This window comes from Nycticebus coucang, chromosome 18 (assembly GCF_027406575.1).
Source record: "Nycticebus coucang isolate mNycCou1 chromosome 18, mNycCou1.pri, whole genome shotgun sequence".
Classification (NCBI taxonomy): domain Eukaryota; kingdom Metazoa; phylum Chordata; class Mammalia; order Primates; family Lorisidae; genus Nycticebus; species Nycticebus coucang.
This window is the reverse complement of record NC_069797.1, coordinates 54281578-54307019: the sequence shown is the minus strand read 5'-3', so window position 1 is coordinate 54307019 and position 25442 is coordinate 54281578. Positions and strand designations below refer to the sequence as shown.

The following is a 25442-nucleotide window of genomic DNA, read 5'->3' as shown; positions in this document are numbered from 1 at the left end:
AGGGCACCTTTCCTTCCAAGAGAAACATTTTAAAGTCAGGAATTAACGCTATTATAGAATGGCTATTAGAATTGACATGATACTGTTTCATTATAATATGGACCTGTAATTTGAGAATGAGCAGACTGTGGCTATCAGGGATTTCAAGATGCTCTCCTTCTAATCAGTCCTATGAAAATGCAACAGCCAAGAATTAGAGTCTCATCTCATTCCACGTCCCTCTGAGGATGTGGGGAAATTATAGACAATTCTCCCAAATGAGTCAGGGTGGTACACTGGCCCTTTACACAGGGAACTTGAAGGGATACTGGAAAGGAAAGTGAAGAGAGGTTTGAGTGGCTCCAACTGCAGATGCATGTTATTTTATTATGCTTCACTTTACTGTGCTTCACAGATACTTCATTTTTCACAAATTGAAGGTTTGTGACAACCCTGCATTGATTAAGCAAATCTATGGTGCCATTTTTCCAACAACACGTGCTCACTTCATGTCAGTCATATTTTGGTACTTCTCACAATATTTCTTTTTTTTTCCTTTCTTTTTTTTTTTTGATACAGAGTCTTACTCTGTCACCCTGAATAGAATGCCATGGTGTCATAGCTCACAGCAACCTCAATCTCTTGGGTTTCAGCAATCCTCTTGCCTTAGGCTCCTTAATAGCTGGGATTACAGGCATGAGCCACCATGTCTGGCTGATTTGTTCTATTTTTAGTAGAGATGGGGTCTGGCTCTTGCTCAGGCTGGTCTCAAACTTCTGAGGTCAAGTGATCCACCCACCTCAGCCTCCCAGAGTGCTAGGATTACAGCCATTTCAAACTTTTTTATTATTATGTCATGGTGATCTCTAATCATTGATCTTTGATATTATTATTATAGTTTTTGGGGGTGCCACGGACCATACCCCTGTAAGACAGCAAACTTATTGATAAATGTGTTTGTTCTGACCACTCACTGACCAGCTGTTCCTATCTCTTTCCTTCTCTTATGGCCTCCCTATTCTATAAGACAGAAAAAATATCGAAATTAGGCCAATTAATATCTTTACTATGACCTTTAAGTGTTCAAGTGAAAGGAAGAGTTGCCCAGCAATTTTTTTTGGTACAAATGGGGTCTCATTATGTTGCCTAAACTGGTCTTGAATTCCTTGGCCTCCCAAAGTGCTGGGATTACAAGTGTGAGCCACATGCCCAATTTGACTCCAATTTTATAAGAAGTTCTACTATGGGTAAAGGCTATCAAACAGCATCACATTATAGAAAAATACCTTGTGAAAGCATCAATAAATCTGGCAAACTTCATTGTCTTACTTTTAAAAATTCCTATAACCACCCCCAACCTTCAGCGACCAACACCCTGACCAGTTAGCAGCCATGTTGATGGCTGCTAACTAACCAGCCAGGCAGGTGCCAGTGGCTCATGCCTGTAATACTAGCGCTCTGGGAAGCTCCAGCAAGCAGATCTTTGAGCTCAAGAGCTCAAGACAAGCCTGGACAAGAGCAAAACAAGGTCTTTATAGAAAAACTTGGGTGGTGCTTGTGGGTCAGTGAGTAGGACGCCAGCCCCATATACTGAGGGTGGCGGGTTCAAACCCAGCCCTGGCCAAACTGCAACAAAAAAATAGCTGGGTGTTGTGGTGGGCGTCTGTAGTTCCAGCAACTCGGGAGGCTGAGGCAAGAGAATTGCCTAAGCCCAAGAGCTGGCGGTTGCTGTGAGCTGTGACGCCATAGCACTCTACCGAGGGCAACAGAGTAAGACTCTGTCTCTAAAAAATAATAATAATAAATAAAATAAAATATAGAAAAACTAGCTAGATGTTGTGGCAGGCACCTATAGTCCCAGCTACTCGGGAGGCTGAGGCAGGAAGATTGCTTAAACCCAGAAGATAAGGCTGCTGTTAGCTAGGCTGATGCCATGGCACTCTAGACTGGGTAACAAAGTGAGACTGATCTAAAAAAAAAAAAAGTAAAGAAAGGCCAGATACAGTAGCGCAAATGCCTATAATCCTAGCAATAATACATCCAATACACGTAGCTTAATTTTTTTTTTTTTTGAGACAGAGTCTCACACTGTTGTCCTGGATAGAATGCTGTGGCATCATCATAGCTCATGGCAGCCTCAAACTCTTGGGCTAAAGAAATCCTCTGAGCCCAATCTGGGAGGCCAAGGTGGGCAGATTGCTTGAGCTCATGAGCCTGAAACCAGCCTAAGCAAGAGTGAGACTCAGTCTCTACTAAAAATAGAAAAAATGGGCTTGACGCCTGTGACTCAAGCAGCTAAGGCGCCAGCCACATACACCTGAGCTGGTGGGTTTGAATCCAGCCCAGGCCCGCCAAACAATAATGACAGCTGCAACCAAAAAATAGCCAGGCGTTGTGGTGGGCGCCTGTAGTCCCAGCTGCTTGGGAGGCAGAGGTAGGAGAATCGCTTGAGCCCAGGAGTTGGAGGCTGCTGTGAGCTGTGATGCCAAGGCACCATACCCAGGGCGACAGCTTGAGGCTCTGTGTCAAAAAAAAAAAAAGAAAAAACGAGGCAAGAGGATTTTTTTTTTTTTTTTTGAGACAGAGTCTCACTTTATCACCCTGGGTAGAGTGCTGTGCCATCATAGCTCACAGCAACCTCCAACTCTTAAGCTCAAGTGATGCTCTTGCCTCAGCTTCCCAAATAGCTGAGACTACAGGCGCCTGCCACAACACCCAGCTAGTTTTTTTTGTTTACTTGTTTTGTTTTTAGAGTGAGACCCTGTCTCACTCTGGCTCAGGATGGTCTTAAAACTCGTGAGCTCAAGCAATTCACCCACCTCAGCCTCCCAGAGTGCTAGGATTACAGATGTGAGCCACCATACCCTGTAGCAAGAGGATTTTTTGAGCCCAAGAGTTTGAGGTTGCCATGAACTATGATGATGCCACAGCATTCTATCCAGGGCAACAATGTGAGACTCTGTTTAAAAAAAAAAAAAAAATTAAGATATATGTATTGGAGACTGGGTGTGATGGCTCATGCCTGTAATCCTAGCACTCTGGGAGGCTGAGGGAGGTGGATTGCCTGAGCTCACAGGTTCAAGGCTAGCCTGAGCCAGAACAAGACCCTGTCTCTAAAAATAGCCAGGCACTGTGGCAGGTGCCTGTAGTCCCAGGTGCTTGGGAGGCTGAGACAAGAGACTCACTTGAGACCAGGAGTTTGAGGTTGCTGTGAGCTGTGACACCAGGACATTCTACCAAGGGCAATAAAGTGAGACTCTGTCTCAAAAAAAAAAAAAAAAAAGACACATGTATTGCATTTTTTCAGACATAATGCATTGCACAAAAACTAAAGGATAGTATAAACATAACTTTTATATGCATTGGGAAAACAAAATTTGTAACTCATATTGTAATAGTCGCTTATTTCAGTGGTCTGGAACCAAACCCACAGTATCTCCCAAGTATGCCTGTACATACAGTTTTCTTTTTTTTTTTTTTTTTTTTTGTAGAGACAGAGTCTCACTTTATGGCCCTCGGTAAAGTGCTGTGGCATCACAGCTCACAGCAACCTCCAACTCCTGGGCTTAAGCGATTCTCTTGCCTCAGCCTCCCGAGTAGCTGGGACTACAGGCACCCGCCACAACGCCCGGCTATTTTTTGGTTGCAGTTTGGCCGGGGCTGGGTTTGAACCCACCACCCTCGGTATATGGGGCCGGCGCCTTACCGACTGAGCCATAGGCGCCGCCCTGTACATACAGTTTTCAATCAGAGGAATATATCTGGTTCTTCTCTCCAAAGAGCACAGCTCAAGAAGGAATGGGCTAGAAAGGTGAAAGGAGGGATGCACATTAAACTTAATAAAAAAAACCTTGATGGGCGGCACCTGTGGCTCAGTGGGTACGGTGCTGGCCCCATGTACTGAGGGTGGTAGATTCAAACCTGGCCCCAGCCAAACTGCAACAAAAAAATAGCCAGGCATTGTGGTGGGCGCCTGTAGTCCCAGCTACTTGGGAGGCTGAGGCGAGCGAATCGCCTAAGTTCAGGAGTTGGAGGTTGCTGTGAGCTGTGTGATGCCACCACACTCTATTGAGGGTGACAAAGTGAGACTGTCTCTAAAAAAAAACAAAAACCTTGATGCCAATGCCAGTCTAGGTAAATACTAGAAATGACTGCCTACTATGTTAAAATATGAAAGAGCTCCATATAACTGCTCACGAAGGCAGCTTTCCTGTGGCTATCAGTCTCAGGAATTCTTCAACATGTCCAATTTTTTTTTTTTTTTGTAGAGACAGAGTCTCACTGTACCGCCCTCAGGTAGAGTGCCGTGGCGTCACACAGCTCACAGCAACCTCCAGCTCCTGGGCTTACGCGATTCTCCTGCCTCAGCCTTCCGAGCAGCGGGGACTACAGGCGCCCGCCACAACGCCCGGCTATTTTTTGTTGCAGTTTGGCCGGGGCTGGGTTTGAACCCGCCACCCTCGGCATTTGGGCCAGCGCCCTACTCACTGAGCCACAGGCGCCGCCCAACATGTCCAATTTTTTTAAATTTTTTGAGACAGAGTCTCACTTTGTTGCCCTTGGTAGAGTACTATGGCATCATAGCTCATGGCAACCTCAAACTCTTGGGCTTGTGGCTTGGTGCCTGTAGTAGTGGTCATGGTGCTGGCCACATGTACCGAGGCTGGCAGGTTCAAACCTGGCCCAGGCTAGGTAAGTAACAACTGCAACAAAAAAATAGCCGGGTGTTGTGGCAAAGGCCTATAGTCTCAGCTGCTAGGGAGGCTGAGGCAAAAGAATCACTTAAGCCCAAGAGTTTGTAGTTGCTGTGAGCTGTGACACCACGGCCCTCTACCGAAGGCCACATAGTGAGACTCTGTCTCAAAAACAAATAAGCAAACAAAAACAAACAAACAAACAAAAAAAAAAACTCTTGGGCTTGAGTGATCCTTTTGCCTCAGCCTCCTAAGTAGCTGGGACTATAGGCGCCTGCCACAGTGCCCAGCTAGTTTTAGAGACATGATCTCGCTGGTCTCAAACTCCTGAGCTCGAGCGATCTACCCACCTCGGCCTCCCAAAGTGCTAGGATTACAGGCTTGAGCCACAGCACCCAGACTTGTCCAATTCTGACAAGATCAGCGCTGGGTGTGCTCTGACTGGCTGTCATCACAGGGATCCTATGGGGGCAGGTGAGAAGTCATATGAGATAAGAGACTGAAAAAAAAAAAAACCCCAGAAACCCAAATAACATGAAATAATTTCTAAACATTTTTATTTCAAATCTCTTTTTACCCTCCCCAAAAAGACATGGGTCGGTACAGCAATCATAAAAAGGAGATACAAACACAAGAGTCAAATGTCTCCCGCACTGACACTTACAAAAAACTGGGAATTGCACATGGGGTTTCCAAACAGTACCTGCAGCAGCTACTAATGTCCCTTTATGAGAGTCAAACATGCCTATGAATACAGTATATACAGACACCCCATTCTGGAACTAATCTATAGGGACATCCCAACGCCCACCCCTTCCATCCCCAGAAAAATACCAAAACACACCCAAAGTGCATTGTTTTGTTTATATCAAAACATCTTTCCCATCCCGCCCTCAGACCCTCCCACCCCATTTAAGATTGGCCTGCAAGTCTATTTTAACCATTTAGTAATTTTTTATAGCTTATGAAAATAAATTATACAGCAACTATTTTAATAAATTAAGCACAAAAAGGGAGAGTAAAGGGGGACAACTAAATGGGAAGACAAAAGCCAGGCCATGCTTTGGCTTGGAGGGCAGGGGGGCTAAAGGGGACAGAAGTGGTTGCAGTGGGGTGGGGTACCCCTTCTGGGGAAGAACTGGCAACCACCCTGAGCCCAGAATGACACCCCTCTTTGAGTTTCTTAAAAACCAAAAATGTACAGCAGTGGCTGTGCCACAGGCAGCACCAGTTTGGGCATTCCAACAACTGGTTTACCCAGAGTGGTGCCTAGACCCTGCCTATCCCTTGGACAAAGTTCTGGGCCCAAGAGTGAAGGGCAGGCCCCTGTCCAAGAGAGCACCAGAGATGGGAGTATTCAGACCAGCCTTCCCACTCCCCCTGAGCTGATTAGGGAGCTAAGGACGCAACTCTGAGAGGGGCTGTGTGGTTTGTGATTATCCCAGATTCTAAAGGAGAGTGTCCAAGCCTTCCTTACACTCTTATCTCCAGAAGCAACTACGATTGCAGTCCAGCTGCAACCAAACATGCATGTCTTCCCACCAATGGCTGGCTTTTTGCCTGCCCCTAGATGCCTCTTGGCGTTGCAGAAGAGGGAGTGGGAAGGGGAAAGAGAGTGGTTCCAAGTACCCTCTAAACCCTCTAAAGATGAAATGGAGTGAAGGCATGTTACAAATTCAGCATGCAGGACTGGCTTCCCGGGAGGTAGATGGGAGTGGAGAGGGATGGAAGAAGGTGTAGAGAGAAACAGGAAGGGAACAGGAAGAAACTGGGTGACACCTACCAGGAAGGTCAAGAAGCAATGAAAAGGACAAGGACAATAAGAAATCTGCACGTAAAGAAAGGTCTTTTTCTGGCAGATTAGAGAATCAACATTTTAAATACAACTCATCACTCTATTTTTCTAACTGCAGTACCTGAGTCCCCATGGCCTGTGACTATGATCCAACCCCCATCTCACTCCTCCCAAGACTTCCTGTTCGTTTGTGCTGAGCATGAAGGCGCCAACGTCAAAACAGGATATATCACAGGGACTTGCAGACTTGACCTTTGTAGCCCAATATCCTATAGCTATCATAGGTGTAGGTGGGGGCACACTTTTTTTTTTTCTTTTTCTTTTTTAATAAAAAAGGTTTTACTCCCCAGGAGCAAATAAATCATTTTGAACTACTGATAAACACTGCTGCAGTGAAAAGAAAGATGGCTACATGTATGCAATAGCACAAATTCAGTGTAAGAACAGCTGTGTTGACAATTAGAGATAAAAATCACTCATCCATTCCCCCCTTTCCCACAAACCAAACCAAGAGGATTCCCATAGGGAAAATGTCTAACTCAAAAGCTCCTCCCTTGCTGACAGGGGGCATGTCATTCTCTTAAAAGTAAAAAACAAATGCAGGGTCTTCTTCCACTGGAGATGCGCTCAACACCCCAACTGGCAGCAAGACTTAGGCAAATGAAGACACGCACACACGTACATACATACATACACACACACTCACACAGACTTTTAGACCACCTTTCAGCAGCCACACAGCTACCTCCCAGGGCCTCAACCACCAACTTCCCATTTATCTAACTTGCTGTACTCAGGGGTCCAAAGCTACAGCAGAGGCAGCAGGGAAGGGAAGGATGTTACATAAGGACAATGTCCCTCCTCTCTCCACTTTCTACTGAGACCAGAGGTGAGAGCTGACAGGGCCAGCACCCCAGGGTACTTTTAGCTCTACTCCAATCTCTCACCCTGGGTCTGGAAACTCTAACCAGCCGCTTTCCCCAGTTCTTCCTGAATGTGTTATAGGGAATTTGCAGCTGCTTCGACATCACTGCCAGGCTCAAGAAGGGGCTTACATGATCAGCCCAAGTGAGAAGCAGGAAAGGAGGAAGGAGCAGGAGGTGAGCTCCCTTTGGCCAAGCCTTTCTTCCACATGCCTCCCATTCCAGGGTGTTATATTCACTTCATGGGGCATGGGCAGGTGACCAGGGCAAGGTCATCACCAATGGTCCCAAACTCCCTTAAGAGCCAGCTGTCATCCATTTATCCAGTCTCCCATACCAAAACTATTCCCATGCTCTGAAAACAGCACACAAATTTCAAGAAACAGCAAGTTGGAGCAGTAGTTGTCACCAGCTCACATTAGTTGAGCAACTGCAGCAGTAGTTGTCAGCTCACCTGACCTAAGGAAGGTTACAGTAGATCAGTCATAAACAAGTGACGGTTACACATGCTGGGCCTGGGACTACTGACATTAACCCAATCAACAGTGGGTCCCTAGAAGTGAGTGCCTTTTTCAGTTTGTGACTATACAACAACCAGAAAGGAATGTGTTCCCTCTGTAGACTGCATTTCAATTAGTGCTGCACAGCTGGCAAAATGGGTAGGCTGGCCAAGGGAGGGGAAGGGCAAGTGCTAACCACTGGCCCTGCTATTCCTGTTCCCTCTCTGACCATGTCCCCAGAAAACAAGCTGAGCCCTGCACCTCCCCTTCACCTAACTTGCTCTACACAAGGCCACCCACGCAGGCAGCAAACACCCATGCCCCATGGAGTTGGTCTCCTCTGTTTTGGCCCACTCTAAGGAACTTCAGCACAGATCACAGTCAATTAAACACTACCCTCCCAGGAGGTGAGAGGTGGCTGGGGAGGTTGGGTCATGCCTCTTCAGCTAGTTTGGTTTTATACCTGAGTGTACAAGTTCTCCAGTAGAAACCCCAGTCCCAAGGAGGTGCAGAGGCTCTGCCTCCCGCACATGAGCTGAAGTTCCTGATGATGGCTTGAACCCTTATGACTTCCAGCTTTGGGCTCTACCATACTATGAAGACCTGATGACTGAAGTCTCAGTATAGACCACTGCACTGGAAAAGGATTCTTGAACATGGTTGCTCCAATAGGACTGTGTATTCTTCAGTACATGCCATGTAGACTTCTGCTTCCTTATTTTTTGTTCATGTGTTTCTCATCTCATTGTTTTGCCCTCACCTATAAGCCAAAGCCTCATCAGCATGGACCTTGCCCACATCATCTAGTCTTTAACTCCAATCATCGTTAAAGACAGTTCTTGATTTTCTGCCACAATGAATCATTTTCCAATTGCTTCATGTGTGGCAGTCACCTAAAAGCTCCCTTATGCCACAGATCATGCCTTCCACCTCTATGTTTTCCGCATTATCCAGTACCAAGCCAGACAAACACACACCAAAAAATAATTTTAAAATTATGATTGGCTGAAATGGGACAAATAAAAAAGATCCAGTTGCCTATTAGCCATTTGAGGATCTCAATGAATTCCAGACTTCAGGCTTTACAGTGGGGTGATACTTTCTGCAAAATGGAGAGTCACATGCCCTCTCCATAGGCAAGACTCACAGGGTAAGCCAATTTCTGGAATCACAATCTTACTTGGTAGATAATACTGTCATGGAAGCCAAGGAGAGAAGAGGTACCACATAGTGAATCAGAGATGGGCTGTGTTTATGCTGCAAAGCTCATCTTATAGGCCACCTCTTTATAGCCAGATAATGATACAAGTTTCCTCCCTTTTCAGCTAGTAGGAGAAGCTGGTCATTCCCTGCAGGACATTAGGCCCAATGCTTCCAGACAGGCAGTTCTATAAATTATCAAGACACTGGAGCCTCACCCCAAACCATCAGGAAACCATAAACCTGACATTATTTATCTTGTGAGATGAAGCAAATATAAATACGGGGAACCCAAATGAGGCAATTTCATGGAAAACTTACTGCAAGACTAATAAAGACCCAACAGCTCAATTGTCACATTTCAATAACAAACCTCTCCCCAGAGTAACTCCATAGGAAAGCACACCATAAATGTCATATAATTTGTCAATGGCCAGCTGCAGAAACAATTAAAAGACCACTGGAGTTTTTCTCCCCTCCACCCCCCCCCCACATCTACCAGGAAGACAGACAACTCTCAAATCAGCATCTAACAGACTTCCCAATGAATGGAAGGCCAACATACATGCTTCAGGACATGTTTGGGTTGCCAGTCTAAACAAAGGAAAATTAAGAAGCTATTGCCACCTCCCATCCCAGAAGTGGGACAATAGCCTAAAAACAGGAGATGTGATACTTTTCTCCTCTGATCTAAGGAAATCCTTTTAGGGTTGAATTGCTAGAGAGCTTTCTCTAGGAAGAGCACAGCTATCCATAGTTTTGTTTCTCACCTTCCTCCACATTCCCTCTCACTAGCTGACAGACACATGGAAGTAACGCTGACTCCTAAGTCATGGGTACAATTTGCCATTAAGAATCTAGAAGCATGCTTCATTAACCTCAGCAGCCCATGATTGGCTCTGAACTGCTCAGGTGATGAGAAACACTATTGCCCTGACAGCTGGCAGAAGCAATAGAAATGAGGTTACCATGACCACAGTGAAATGTATAGTTATCTCCAGGGGTAATGGGCTGAGGATGTAAGAAGAACAGGGTTAATTTCAGGTCACAGAGCTTAAGGAATAAACAGAATGAAACTAATACAGCTTCCATGAAAGTTGATTCCAAAATCATTTTCTTAAATCTTAAAATGAAAGGATGCAGGGTATCACTACTTTCCACAGCAAAGACCATTTGCCAGTTTGTGTTCAATAATCTTCTCTTTAAGACCACCCATCCTCCTTTCTCTCCTGCTCCTACTGAGATTACCCATGGCAATGAGAAGCATATTCACCTTCCCTCAGACACCTCTAATCCTGTTTGCTCCTGCCTTCTTCAAGGTCCCTGGTGGAGACTCTAACTCTGCCTTTGGCACCAGCTTCATGACTGCTCTCCTCCCTCCCCTTCTTTGGACCTGCTCACTCCTCATACCACTTTTAATCCAATGAGTACAAATTCCAGCTGCCTTCGAGATTAATTTTTCCATACCAAGAAATACAAACATCAAAATCAAAAGTTCTAAAAAAGAAACAGTGTTGAGACTTCTTCCAGTTTTCCAAGGAGCTTTTCCAGTTCTAGGACGCCGCACGAGTGGACGTGAGCAGTGGAGCCCCCACTCAGAGTATTATGGTTGTGTGCTTCTTCCAAGCCCCAGGGCTGTGAAGGGGAACCAAACTTTTTGCGCAAAGAATCCCAACCCTTCCTATTCCCTCTTGATTTTCGTCATGGTAGCTTCATTTGGTTCTTCAAAACTGGAACTTGGCAACCAAATGCCTGGGTGAAAAAAAGAAACAAAATAGAAAATTATAACAGTTCAACAAAGTAAACCAAAATGGAGTCAAAGAACAGCCTAGCCACTGGCAGTAGAGACACTCAGCTAAATGGAGAATAAAGCCTGGATAGCTAAATGTTTCCAACCAATACTGTAGCTGGCTGGAGATAGAGCAATGGCCTGTGTAAGGGGGGATCTGAGCAGCCTATGACTTGGATACCAAAACAAGGTCCTGATGTAACTAATAAATATATCCTACCACATTGCCTAAATTCTTTCTTTTCCTCAATTTCCCATCTACTTTCTCCCTAAGCCCTAACTACTCTAGGGACTAAAATCAGAAATAAGCCCCTGAAGAAAGCCCGGTAAGCCTGTTTCTGTAGTTTCCAACTACTGAAGGGAGTTGACAAAGAACCACAAAGGCCAATGTAGCTCTCACCTTCTGACTTGAGACAGGTACTGTTCTAGTGATTACTCTGTACCCTGATTATCCTGGCACAAAATCTCCCAGGTAACACCACACCAACCAAGCAGGCTATTCAGAACTCCGAAATTAAAATGAGCCAACAAGTGGCGGCACCGTGGCTCAGTGAGTAGGGCGCCGGCCCCATATACCAAGGGTGGCGGGTTCAAACCCGGCCCTGGCCGAACTGCAACAAAAAAATAGCCAGGAAAAAAAAAAAAAATAGCTGGGCGTTGTGGTGGGTGCCTGTAGTCCTAGATACTTGAGAGGCTGAGGCAAAAGAATTGCCTAAGCCCAAGGCTGGAGGTTGATGTGAGCTGTGTGATGCCAAGGCACTTTACGGAGGGCGATAAAGTGAGACTCTGTCCCTACAAAAAAAAAAAAAAAAAAGCCGACAAGAAATTATAAAGCCTAATGTACACAGCTATGATTTAATTAAAAAAAAAAATCATAAAGCCAAAACCATTCCCTTGGGAAATGTTACTTCCCCTTTTCAAGGAGTCCTAGGATCTAAATCAGCAACAAATACAATATTATGTTTATTATTTGTCATAGGGACAATCTTACTATCACAGCAAAAAGGAACCCTTGAAGTTCAGTTCAAACTTTGCCAATACATGACTGCTCCAACATTCAAAGACAAATGGCAACCCCTGGCCTCTACCTGATCCTCCCATGTTCTTTCCCATCTAAGGCAGGACCTTTACATTTATAGGTCCCCTTGTCCAGAGTGTTCCCAGATCCTCTCAAGAATGTCACTTCTTCACAAGACCTTTCCTGATCATTCAAGCTTGAGCTAACACTCAACACCACTAATCACTAAACTTTACCCAGATTTATTTTCCCTATAACATGTACAGTTGCCTGACAGCCTATTCATTTATTTACATGTTTGCTCTCTTTCCTTGAAAAGAACAGGGCCTTTAACTGTCTTGCTCAGCATTCTATTCCCAATTCACATTAGGTACTTAAGAAATAAACAGATATCTACCAAATGAAAACTCCTGAGGAAAATCATCCCATTTCTGGACTCTCTGTTAAAAAGGTTCTTCTAGGGCAGCCCCTGTGGCTCATATACCAAGGGTGGTGAGTTCGAACCCGGACCTGATCAAACTGCAACAAAAAAATAGCCAGGCATTGTGGTGGGCACTTGTAGTCCCAGCTACTCGGGAGGCTGAGGCAAGAGAATTGCCTAGGCTCAAGAGTTGGAGGTTGCTGTGAGCTGTGACGCTACAGCACTCTATCGAGGGTGACAAAGTGACACTGTCTCAAAAAAAAGGGTTTACTTCTAAAGCTGGACCAAAAGCTAATTCCTTATAACATTGCCCTGCCCACCAGAACCATACAGAATAAGCTTTATCACCCTTCTTTAGGAAACCCATCAAAGACTTCTTTTCAACTACCCTTCCCTAAAACTTCTCTGTTCTAGCTTAACTATATTTCTAGTCCCTTCATTTATTCCTCACATGACAAATTTTGGTGCCCTCCACTACCCTAAGGCCCTTCTCTGCATGTGCTCCTGTTTATGTGGGTTTATTCTGTGAAATGAAGTGGTGCTCCTAATTATTCCTCAGGGGTACAGGTGGGCAGATAGACCACCCTAGTTCTCCCTCTGCCTTCCTACTCTAATCTCAACTGCAAAAGCCACCATGTAAAGAAATCTTCTAACATAACAGCACTTAGAGGTTTTAGAAGTCACTTCCAAGGCATACAATTTACATATAATTGAAGAAATGTTAAGAGACTGTACACCCAGTCCAGGAGCCTTTAAGTTAAATCAGCCTCCCAGGATTGTTTTATTTTATTTTTTTTCTTGAGACAGAGTCTCACTCTGTTTCCTCAGGTAGAGTGCAGTGGCATCATCATAGCTCACCACAACCTCAAAATCCTGGGCTCTGGCAAACCTCTAGTCTCAGCTTCCTGAGTAGCTGGGACTATAGGTACACACCATGATACACCTGGCTAATTTTTCTATTTTTAGCGAAGATAGGGTCTTGCTCTTGCTCAGGCTGGTCTCGAACTCCTCAGCTCAAGGGAGCCTCCTGCTTTGGCCTCCCACAGTGCTAGGATTATACACATTAGCCACTGTGCCTGGCCCAGAGTTATCATTTCTTTCTTTCTTTCTTTCTTTCTTTTGTTGCAGTTTTTGGCCCGGGCTGGGTTTGAACCCACCACCTCCGGTAATGGGGCCGGGGCTCTACTCCTTTGAGCCACAGGCACCGCCCAAGTTACCATTTCTAATCTCTCTTCTCCATTTCTTTTCCTCTTGTTAATCCTTATTAGCCCAGCTCAGATGCTTTCCCCCCAATACAAAGCATCAGGAACTTCTGAAGAGCCAAGAGGAGACACAGTTAGGTTCATCGTAACTGTGCCTGTAGAAAACCCACAGGTCCTAAACACCAGTTGTCATTCTCTCTGATTAGGAAAATAGCAGAGAAGGTAGAGAGATTAAAGGCTCCTTTTCACTCTAAGTCACCTGTGTGTTTTTCCCTTTGTAATATGTGTGGGGTGGGACTGCGGAACAAAGAAGGTTAGTAAAGAAGTATTAATGTGCTTTAAAAACAACACTCTACACTAAGAGGAGAGCCAAGAGTCACTGGCAGTTGATCTTGCTCATCCTTAAGACCACCAAAGTCAGGGATCTCTGGCAACTGCGTCTCCTACTCACCTCAACCCTGTAATGTTCACTTTAATGCAATTTAAAAGAGTAACTATAATTCATCTGCACAAACAAGGATTCCAAGATACTTTATGGGAAAATAAATGAGTAGAACTCAGTGTAGCAATGGAAAATACCCCCTAAGATAAGTGAATTCTTTAGTTAATTCATTTAGTCTCTTTTTTTTTTTAAGACAGAGTTTTATTCTATTGCCCTCAGTAGAGCACCCTGTCGTCATACCTCACACCAACCTTCAACTCCTGGGGCTCAAGTGATCCCCTTGTCTCAGCCTCCCAAGCAACTAGGACTATAGGTGCCTGCCACAACGTCCAGCTAGTTTCTAGAGACAGAGTCTCACTCTTGCTCAGGCTGGACTCAAAATGCCTGACCTCAAGCAATCAGCTCGCCTCAGCCTCCCAGAATGCTGGGATTATAGGTGTGAGCCATCGGACATGGCCCAATTCATTTTTTCTCTTGAACAATTTACTTTGCCCAAGTGCAACTCTGAGGAGAAAAGCAAGCTGTTTTCCTCATCTGCATATTCCACACTGTGGGACAAGGTGGAGATCTCATTGAAGTATATGCCTATTGCTACTAAAGCATGTTTGCATTTCCTTTGATAACGTTTTCTTCCCCTTTGGTTTTCTGCTTTATACTATATAATTTGTACAATGTCAGGGAGATCAACCAAAGTATGAGAGAAGGTGACACACTCAGCTACACTTGTGTGTCCTCCTCTTTGGTTATGTTCAGCAATTAGCTTGCATGTTTCTTGGCAAATATTCCTTAAGCCTTTAATGTTTGTCTGCTTTGCTCCCAAGTGGGGAATGTGCCCCTTGGGGGCTCCATTATCAGGTATGGTGTGGACAGTTGCCTAATCGAGGCTGTACATGGGGGGTGGGGTGCAAAAGGCTCAACACATGATGATAATTGCCAGGTAGCAACGCAGCTAGACAGTGAAGCAAAGAGCTCATACCGTTGGTGGCGATTAGCAGGGGGCCCCTCCCTCGCTACGTGGAGGGTTCTACCTCCTGCTTCTGTTTGGAAATGAGCTGCGCTTCCTTTAGAGACAGGTACACCTCTTCCTGAGGATCATAGTAGTAGAACTTTCGGATATAAGAAATCAGAGGTCTGTGAAAAACAAATGAAAAATATACAAACACAAAGGGTTATTTATACAGAATATAAAAGAAAAATCTCCTTTGTTCAACCCTTCGTCATTCCCTGCATGGTTACACCAAAGACACTGCCAACCTAACAAAATTCCTATTTTCTCATTATTATAGTTCTGTCTCCTGCTTTCTTACCATTCCCACTTTGCTCTTCATAGAGACTACAGAAAGGAGGGCTGCTAGTCACATTTTCCTCCCTTCTGGTTGCAATGTGACAGTTCTAGAATTAGGAGCTAAGACATTAAAGAACGAAAGGATGATACCTGTGAATATTTTATGCAAGACTCTGCCTATGTAAGCAGCTTACAGGCCTGACATTTGTAACTCACTCCACCCCTGTCCCAGCCCCAACCCGAATGACCCAGTTGTACTTAGGCAGTGGGAGATCCGGGATGTGATCTATCCTGACAAGCTGCCGGATCCGGAATCTGCAAAGGTGCTGGAGGGATTTGACATTGCTGAAACGGGACACTGGATAGAGCAGCTGGACAGGAGTTGGTGGAAGTCCTTCAAGAATGAAAACAAGGGGGAAATATTCAGAAAGAGCAATGAGCTAACTACAACTTCCCTTACAAAGAGAATCCAAAAGGGGAAAATAGGGCTTCTCTATCATTTGTCCATACAATTTTCTGCAAAGCCCTTCCACAAAGCTTTGTTGATTTCCATCTGTAGAAGCACCACTACCACATTTCATACTTAGAGAACTTATTCTCCTCTGCCAAGGGTATCCATCAGACCAATGAACAATGCCAAGCTCTTTGCTTGGAGCCAAGTGGCCAATCCCAGGCTCTCAGGGAAGAGGAACAATCAAAAGCATCCCTGCTAGAAATAGAAGACACACCATTTGGCACATCTAACAACTCAGGTTGTTTGGAGGGGTCCCCACCAAATTCCAACAGCTTAAGGAGAGAGGCTCCTAAGTAGAAGGCAATAGCTGGGATTAAAGTTGACAAGCCTATTACTCCTGCCATTTATTTCAAGCTAAGACAATCAGGTTTAGTAACATCTTACACCTACTTTCTCCCCATCACTCCTCTTCCTACTTCTGAAATTTTATGCTGGGTTAAAGAAACAGAAAAAAAAAAAAAATGATTTTTTTTTTTGTGACACAGAGTCTCACTATGTCACCCTCAGTAGAGTGCTATGGTGTCACTGCTCACAGCAACCTCAAACTCTCGGGCGTAAGCAATTCTCTTGCTGCAGCCTCCCAAGTAGCTGGGATTACAGGAGCCCGCCACAATGCCTGGCTATTTGTTGTTGTTGCTGTCATTGTTGTTTAGCAGGCCCGGGCTCGGTTTGAACCCACCAGCTCTGGTGCATATAGCCAGCGCCCTAACCACTAAGCCATGGGCCTGAGCTAGGATGATGTTTTTTTCTTTCTTTTTTTGCAGTTTTGGCTGGGGCCGGGCTTGAACCCGCCACCCCTGATATATGGGGCCAGCACCCTACTCCTAGAGCCACAGGTGCCACTCAGGCAGAAAAAAGTTTTAAAGCTCACATTTTTGTTGTTGTTGTTGTTGTTTTTGTTTGTGGCCTGGGGCTGGGTTTGAAGCCGTCACCTCTGGCCTCTGGTATATGGGGCTGGTGCCCTGAGCCTTTGAGCCACAGGCACAGCCCTAGGATGATGATTTTTTCCTTTCCTTTCTTTTTTTTTTTTTAAAGAGACAGAGTCTCACTTTATCGCCCTTGGTAGAGTGCCGTGGCATCACAGCTCACAGCAACCTCCAACTCTTGGGCTTAGGCGATTGTCTTGCCTCAGCCTCCCAAGTAGCTGGGACTACAGGTGCCCACCACAACGCCCAGCTATTTTTTGTTGCAGTTTGGCTGTGGCCAGGTTTGAACCCGCCACCCTCGTTATATGGGGCCGGCGCCCTACCCACTGAGCCACAGGCACCGCCAGGACAATGTTTTTAAAAGAACAATAACTACAGTAGCTTAGGCAAGCTGAGATCAGTATTACTTAGTGCAAAAGAGCTGGCTGACCAAGACCAGGCTTAGCAGGAGGACCACACCCCCCACGCATCAATAGCAGCAGGCCCTGGGTAAGCACCCCAACCCCCACAGAGCTGATGCCACAGTATACAGACATCTAGAAAGCAGGAACACTGGAAGTGGTTCAAGGGAACTAAGAATATTCCGGTTTCAATCAACAAAGGGGCTATGTAGGGTAAATAAGCAAACTGCTTTGAGAAAGAATCTGAGTTGCAAAAAAGGACAAGAAAAATAAAAAAAGAATCTGAGTTGCAAAATCTTTGAAAGAATTCTTTCTTGGCCATAATCATATCAAAAGAAATTCTGGGGCGGCACCTGTGGCTCAGTGAGTAGGGCGCCGGCCCCATATGCCAAGGGTGGCGGGTTCAAACCAGCCCCGGCCAAACTGCAACAAAAAAATAGCTGGGCGTTGTGGCGGGTGCCTGTAGTCCCAGCTGCTCGGGAGGCTGAGGCAAGAGAATAGCATAAGCCCAAGAGTTAGATGTTGCTGTGAGCCGTGTGACGCCATGGCACTCTACGCAGGGCGGCAGCTTGAGACTCTGTCTCAAAAGAAAGTCAGTTGTCAGCAGCCATGAAAAGGCTTTGGGAAGTACTCTGCAAGCTTTAACTTGTTTATTCTTATGCCTTGAAACAAAATTAAAAACTATTTGAAATTAAACCCAATAGTAGTAGATATTTTATTTTCTTTCTTTAACTTTTTTTTTTTTGTGGAGACAGTCTCACTTTATTGCCCTCTGTAGAGTGCAGTAGCGTCACACAGCTCACAGCATCTCCAACTCCTGGGCTTAGGCGATTCTCAGTGCCCTACTCACTGAGCCACAGGCACCGCCTAGATATTTTAGTTTTCTAACCAGTTGTGTCTACAGAATTTCTTTTTTTTTTTATAGAGACAGAGTCTCACTGTACCGCCCTCAGGTAGAGTGCCGTGGCTACCTCTACCTCAGGTAGAGGCTGCTATGAGCTATGATGCCACAGTACTTAACTGAGGGTAACAAAGTGAGACTCTGTCTCAAAACAAAAAAAAAAGTCCCCAGGAAAGGGCTTCTTTCACAAGCATTCATGAAATAATCTCTTCTGAATATGTCTAATATCTCACCAAACAAAAATAATGCATTACAAATAATAAATATTCAAATTTTTTAGTATAAAATAATATAGAGCAAAGGAAAGACAGTCCTTGTCCTGGAGGACCTAGCAATCAGATAAGGAAGATAAAATAACAACAAATGATATCCCAAAGGATATCCCAGGGGCCACCCAGAGTGTGATTCTCCTTCACAGGGTTAGGAGACCACCACAGATATCACCTTTAACACTTTCTATACGCCTGCATCTTAGAGACCACTGAAAAAAGGTAACACCTGTTGAGCACTTACTCTGCACCAGACATTGTCCTAAATAACTTACGTGAATTATTTCTTGCATTTCTCAGAACAACTCTATAAGGTAGGTACTATTATCATCTCCATTAACTGATGAGGAAACTGAGGCAAGAGTTAGTAACCAATAGGACCAGGGTGGGGCAGGGCACTCAGAGCTCTGGTCCCAGAAACTGTATTTTTTTTTTTTTTTTTTTTTGTAGAGACAGAGTCTCACATTATGGCCCGCGGTAGAGTGCCGTGGTATCACACAGCTCACAGCAACCTCCAACTCCTGGGCTTAAGCAATTCTCTTACCTCAGCCTCCCGAGTAGCTGGGACTACAGGTGCCCGCCACAACGCCCAGCTATTTTTTGGTTGCAGTTCAGCTGGGGCCGGGTTTGAACCCACCACCCTCGGTATATGGGGCCGGCGCCTTACCGACTGAGCCACAGGCACCGCCCCCTGAAACTGTATTTTTTAATCCCCATAGTATACAGCAGTGGTTTGCAATTGGGCATAATTTAGGAGCCCAGAGGCATATGGAGACATAATTTTGATTGTAACAACTTAGTGGAAGGAATGAGTGAGGAAAAGCCAGGGTTACTGCTAAATTTCCTCCAATATACAGGACAGACCCAACAATAAAAAACTGTATAACCCATAATGTCAGTAGCGCTAAGTTGAAAAACCTTGATATACAGGAAAGACAGGTCATTGAACAAGTTAATTATAATAATTTAATGACAATTTTATTATTTCTTTTTTTTGTAGAGACAGAGTCTCACTTTATGGCCCTTGGTAGAGTGCCATGGCCTCACACAGCTCACAGCAACCTCCAACTCCTGGGCTTAAGGCGATTCTCTTGCCTCAGCCTTCCGAGTAGCTAGGACTACAGGCACCCGCCACAACACCCGGCTATTTTTTGGTTGCAGTTTGGCCGGGGCCGGGTTTGAACCCGCCACCCTCGGTATATGGGGCCGGCGCCTTACCAACTGAGCCATAGGCGCCGCCCAACAATTTTATTTTTATTTTATGTATGTATGTATGTATTTATTTATTTATTGAGACAGAGTCTCAAGCTGTTGCCCTAGTTAGAGTGCTGTGGCATCACAGCTCACAGCAACCTCAAACACTTGGGCTTAAGCGATTCTCTTGCCTCAGCCTCCCAAGTAGCTGGGACTACAGGTAGCCACCACAGCACCCGACTATGTTTTGGTTGTAGTTGTTCATTGTTGTTTGGCAGTCCTGGGCTGGATTCGAACCCACCAGCTACAGTATATGTGGCTGGTGCCCTAGCCACTTGAGCTACAGGTGCTTAGCCTTAATGACAATTTTAAAAGAGGAAGTAACCAATTTCCTTTAAAGAGTTATCCAATTCAAAGTGTGATTTTTTTTAAAGATATTTCTTCATGCACTTCACAGTTGATGAAGATTCTCCCAACTAAAAAGGACATGTCCACTTTGAGTTATCTAATATTAGGGGTTTAGTTTATAATTGTGAAATGGACAGGGGCCAAATGAAATGTAATCAGTGACCTCAGATCTGTTGGGACAATGCTCCAATATTAAAACAAAAAGGGATAAGGGATAAGAACCAAGCTCAGGTATCAATTATTTTTACCAAGGATCCCTCCCCTAGATGCTAATTATTCAATTTTTTTTTTTTTTGTAGAGACAGAGTCTCACTCTATGGCCCTCCGTAGAGTGCTGTCGCATCACAGCTCACAGCAACTTCCAACTCCTGGACTTAGGCGATTCTCTTGCCTCAGCCTCCCGAGTAGCTGGGACTACAGGCGCCCACCACAACACCCAGCTATTTTTTTGTTGCAGTTCACGGGGGCCAGGTTTGAACCTGCCACCCTTGGTATATGAGGCCAGCGCCCTACTCACTGAGCCACAGGCGCTGCCCTATTCAATTTTTTCTAATTTCCTTCTGTTCCTTATTTGTCCAGAACTTCCCCATTAGTGCTAGCTTTGCAACTCCTGTGATCCCTGGCATACCTCTAATGCCCTCCTAGTACATCCAGCTCTAAGATTTGAGCCAGAAAACCTGAGAGTGCTTCATCCTGGCTCTGCAACTTACTGTACCTTAATTACTTAAGGTGCTTTAAGAAAAAAAAAAAAGAGAGAGACAACTGGAATATCACTCAAAGAGTTTTATAAGGGTTAATTAACTGCTAGCTCCTCTTAGGCATTCAGTTATCATCATTCCAGGTTCATTTTAGAATCTATTGAGTTAAAATCCCTGATGCAGACTGACAGAGTTCAACCTAAATACTAACAACTACTTCTTCTCATCCCAATTCTCTCCCCAAATAAAGTCAACCTCATACAATGCCTACACCTTTATGATAAGCAAAAGAGGGCTCTCTGCCTTCTTGTCCCAATCCTTCAAAAAGGTCACTTCTGGTTGAGGGGCAAATAACTCCGCTTTTGCCTTTTCAACTTTATTAGTTTTTTTTGTTATTTTTTTTTGAGACAGGGTCTCACTCTGTCACCCAGGTTGGAGTGCAGTGGCATGATCATATCTTTACTGCAACCTTGAACTCCCAGGCTCAAGCCATTCTCCTGCCTTAGCCTCCCGAGTAGCTGGGACTACAGGTGTGCACTGCCACACCTGGCTAATTTTTTAATTTTAGTAGAGATGGGTTCTCACTATGGTCTCCCCCTCCTGGCCTAAAGTGATCCTCCTACCTTAGTCTCTCAAAGTGCTAGGATCACAGGCATGAGCCAATGCACCCAACCATAATTTGATTACAATTTTAAGTGCAAACAGACATTCTACCTGTAGTATTTATCATAAATCCTAGAAAGACTCCTCCCCTAATAAACATGTTTCAATCTTCCTTATGTACTTTCCACAAATGCTAGCAAACTCAATTTTCAAATTGATTACTGTACCTTTTCTCAAAACAGAGTGGTAGTAAATAAAGCATAGAATTTCTGGTTAGTTGGGGAGGGATTTAAATTCTGGCTTTAGCAACAATCAGCTATGTTATCTTTAAGTTAAGTAATTTAAGTTTTGAGCTTAGCCCAGTTTCCTCACTGGAAAAATTAAAATAGTCTTATCCACTTCTTCAAAAAGACCGATCTATTATCTAACTTTGAGACTGTTATAAAAAATTAGAGATATTTATTTACTGTCATGGTAAATTAGAGATATGTAAATAAAGAAACTGACCAAGTACCTAGCATATAACAGGCACTCAATAAACATAGCCAATAGTACAAGCTCTAGACTTTACTACAATGTGAAGAATCTTAGTTAAGGGTGGCGCCTGTGGCTCAGTCAGTAAGGCGCCGGCCCCATATACCGAGGGTGGTGGGTTCAAACCCAGCCCCGGCTGAACTGCAACCAAAAAATAGCCGGGCGTTGTGGCAGGCGCCTGTAGTCCCAGCTACTCGGGAGGCTGAGGCAGGAGAATCGCTTAAGCCCAGGAGTTGGAGGTTGCTGTGAGCTGTATGATGCCATGGCACTCTACCAAAGGCCATAAAGTGAAACTCTGTCTCTACAAAAAAAAAAAAAAAATCCTAGTTAAAATTTCTGCAGACAGGGCACATGTGTGGAAGAAGTGAGCCATACCTGAGGAGTCTAAGATTCCATGAAGTCTTTCATTTTGTTTAGAGATGGGGCTTTCTACATTGTCCAGGCTAGAGTGCAGTAGATATTCACAAGTGTGATCCCACTAGCAATCAGCAGTACTGGAAATTTTGATCTGCTCTGTTTCCAATCTGAGCCAGTTCACTCCTCCTTAGGCAACCTGGTACCCCCTCCCCAACCCCTGCCAGGTCACCATATTGATGCTGAACTTAGTGCCAAACACCTGATCAGCAGATTAGCATAGTACACTACCACCCAGAACTCCTGGACTCAAGTGATCCTCCTGCCTCAGCTTCCTGAGTAGCTGGGACTACAGGTGCATACCACCACATCCGATATCCATGAAGTCTTTTAATACTTTACAAATAGAGAAATGCTCTAAAATCTAGAATTCAGAATCCTCTCTGAGATTTCCCAGGTTTGTCCACAAGCAGCACTGACTACCCTGCCCTTACGTACTTTCGACTGACTTGAATTCTTGCCTTTGTCTTCCTACCTGTCCCTTTTTTGAGGCTATGAGCTCTGAGGACATGTTGAGTTACAAAATAAATATTAATACCCCTCAAAAGCGACAAACATTAAAAATTGCTAAGCAGAATCAATTCCTATAAGGAAGGATTCTAACTTTTCCCTTTAACCAAGTCAACTGCACAAGACCCAACTGTGTTGACAGCACTGAGGCAAATACTAAATGAAGTGAAAATTAATACAGTTCACACCCTGTCATGCCTTATTTAAATCACCAAGATTATAAAAACATTCCTGTCACCTGGCTCAATCCTGTTTCTGATGTTCTGCCTGAGGCTCCCCTGCAACTCCTACATTTTAAGGCAATTTTTTGGCACCCTGTTTATGAATCTTAATTTGATTCAATGGGAAAGCATGAAGTTCTCATTTTAACTTCTGTTTGTACCTTACAAATTCCTGTCCTTAATGTGCCTGCCATTTTGCTATACCCTATAAAAGCAGACTGACTCCTCCAAACCATTCCTTCTACCTCTCCAATAGAGATTATATGAATACCTCCCTAACTTAGTGGGCAGGAGGACTGTATCACCACACTAGCAAGGGTGGGAACTGTCCAGTACTTTCAAATGGAGAAAAGTCTTCTTATTAAACAATGCTAGGAAAATAGCTGGGCATTGTGGCAGGCACCTATAGTCCCAGTTACTTGGAAGGCTGAGGCAAGAGGATCACTTGAGCCCTAGAGCTTGAGGTTGTTGTGAGCTATGATGCCACAGCACTCTACCAAGGGCAACAAAGTGAAACTTTGTCTCTTAAAAAAAAAAAAAAGCTAGGGGTGACAAGATATAATAAAAAGTATTTACTCTTTGATAACAAGTTTAGTGCAACATGGGTAAAACCCACCACAGATGCTTCTAACATAGTACGAATATATTCAGGCACCGTGACAGTTACCACTGCCTTTGTGCTTAACACTCTTACCTTCCATGTCCCTGTGGAAATGACCTAAGAGCTCTTACCTCTCTGTTTCATGTTTAAGTGTCAAGATGCCTAGATCAGGGACAAGGATAAGCCTCTGAATGTCAAATGTTCACACAATGCCTGGACACCAGAGGTATAAGCAGTTTTTTCATTCACATGGCCAGAGAAACAAAGATTTCCTCTCAGTATGTTATGGGATTAATGCATAAAGGCAGGGGATTAACGATTAGATTCTTTAAGAAAAGTGGTTGCTATAACAGCCAGAGAAAAAAGCTTTATATGAGTGTGGCCTTTTGAGGAAGGTACATTTTTATGCTACACTGGATCATACTTAAGTTCAATAATTAATATAACTACAACCTTACCTGGAACTCTGGATCTTAAGAAGTAGAGAAACTTCCCATTCTTAGAGTGCATGATGGCTCTTTTAATAAACTCTACAACAGATTGACAGCGATCTTCAAACTTGGGATGACACCACAGGCTGAAAGTTCCTACCATGGAAAATTAAGACTTACTTTAGAAGGTCTGGAGAGGCCACAAGTCTTTGTATAATTTTGACACCTCAAAGACTTGACTAACAGCCTTGACCAGAAGACTGTTAACATAAACAGTTGATTAACACATCTTTTGCATGTTATATGTAATACATACTGTATTCTTACTTTATTATAAGCTAGTGAAAAGAAAATGCTATTAAGAAAATCATAATGACGGGCAGCGCCTGTGGCTCAGGGAGTAGGGTGCCGGCCCCACATACCAAGGGTGGTGGGTTCAAACCCAGCCCCGGCCAAACTGCAACAAAAAATAGCCGGGCATTGTGGTGGGCGCCTGTAGTCCCAACTGCTCGGGAGGCTGAGGCAAGGGAATCACCTAAGCCCAAGAGCTAGAGGTTGCTGTGAGCTGTGACGCTACAGCACTCTACTCTAAAAAAAAAGAAAGAAAGAAAGAAAATCATAATGGCGGGCTCAGTGGCTCATACCTATAATCCTAGCACTCTAGGAGGCCAAGGAGGGTGGATTGCTTGAGCTCACAAGTTCAAGACCTGCCTGAGCAAAAGTGAGACCCCCATCTCTACTAAAAATAGAAAAACTGAGGCAAGAGGATTGCTGGAACACAAGTTGGAGGTTGCTGTGAGCTATGATGCCACAGAACTCTACCCAGGGTGACAACTTGAGACAGGGAAGGGAAGGGGAAGGGAAGGAGAAGGGAAGGGGAAGGGAAGGGGAAGGGAAGGAAGGGAAGGAAGGAAGGAAGAAAATCATAATGACCGGGCATAGTGGGTCACGCCTGAAATCAGTGGGTAAGGTGCCAGCCCCATATACTGAAGGTGGTGGGTTCAAACCCAGCCCCAGCCAAACTGCAACAACAAAAAAAATCAACAAATGAAATCCTAGCCCTCTGGGAGGCCAAGGTGGGTCAATTGCTTGAGCTCAGGAGTTTGAGACCAGCCTGAGCAAGAATGAGACACTGTCTCTAAAAAATAGCCAGGAATTGTGGTGGGCACCTATAGTCCCGATACTCAGGAAGCTGAGGCAAGAGGATTGCTTTAGCCCGAGAGTTTGAGGTTGCTATGAGCTGTGATGCCATGGCACTCTAGCCAGAGGAACAAAAAAAAAAAAAAAAAGAAAGAAATCGCAAAGAAAAGAAAATATATTTACTATTCATTAAGTAGAAATGGATTATCATAAAGGTCTTCATCCTCATCACCTTCATGTTGAGTAGGGTGAGGAGAGTGTCTTGGGTGGCAAAGGTGGAAGAGATAGAAGGGGAGGCCAAAGAGGCAGGCACAACTACATAATGATTTGTCTATTTTTTTTTTTTTTTTTTACCTTTTCAATTCTTTAAAAATATCTTTCTATAGTACTAATCCATCCACAATTCAAGCCATCCTCCTGCCTCACCCT

General features: G+C 44.4%; 1 protein-coding gene across 1 annotated transcript in view; it reads right to left on the bottom strand.

Moving 5' to 3' along the window:
• Positions 1-5213: 5213 nt before the first annotated feature.
• The window catches only part of SOCS7 (suppressor of cytokine signaling 7), a 40751-nt gene continuing 20522 nt past the window's right edge, over positions 5214-25442 (bottom strand). Inside the window, exons 7-10 of the mRNA XM_053568487.1 lie at positions 23901-24029; positions 15507-15642; positions 14940-15094; positions 5214-10843 (exon numbers count right to left, since the gene is read on the bottom strand). Of these exons, the coding sequence (XP_053424462.1) occupies positions 14974-15094; positions 15507-15642; positions 23901-24029 (386 nt within the window). The 3' untranslated portion in view covers positions 5214-10843; positions 14940-14973. The remainder of the gene's footprint in view (positions 10844-14939; positions 15095-15506; positions 15643-23900; positions 24030-25442) is intronic.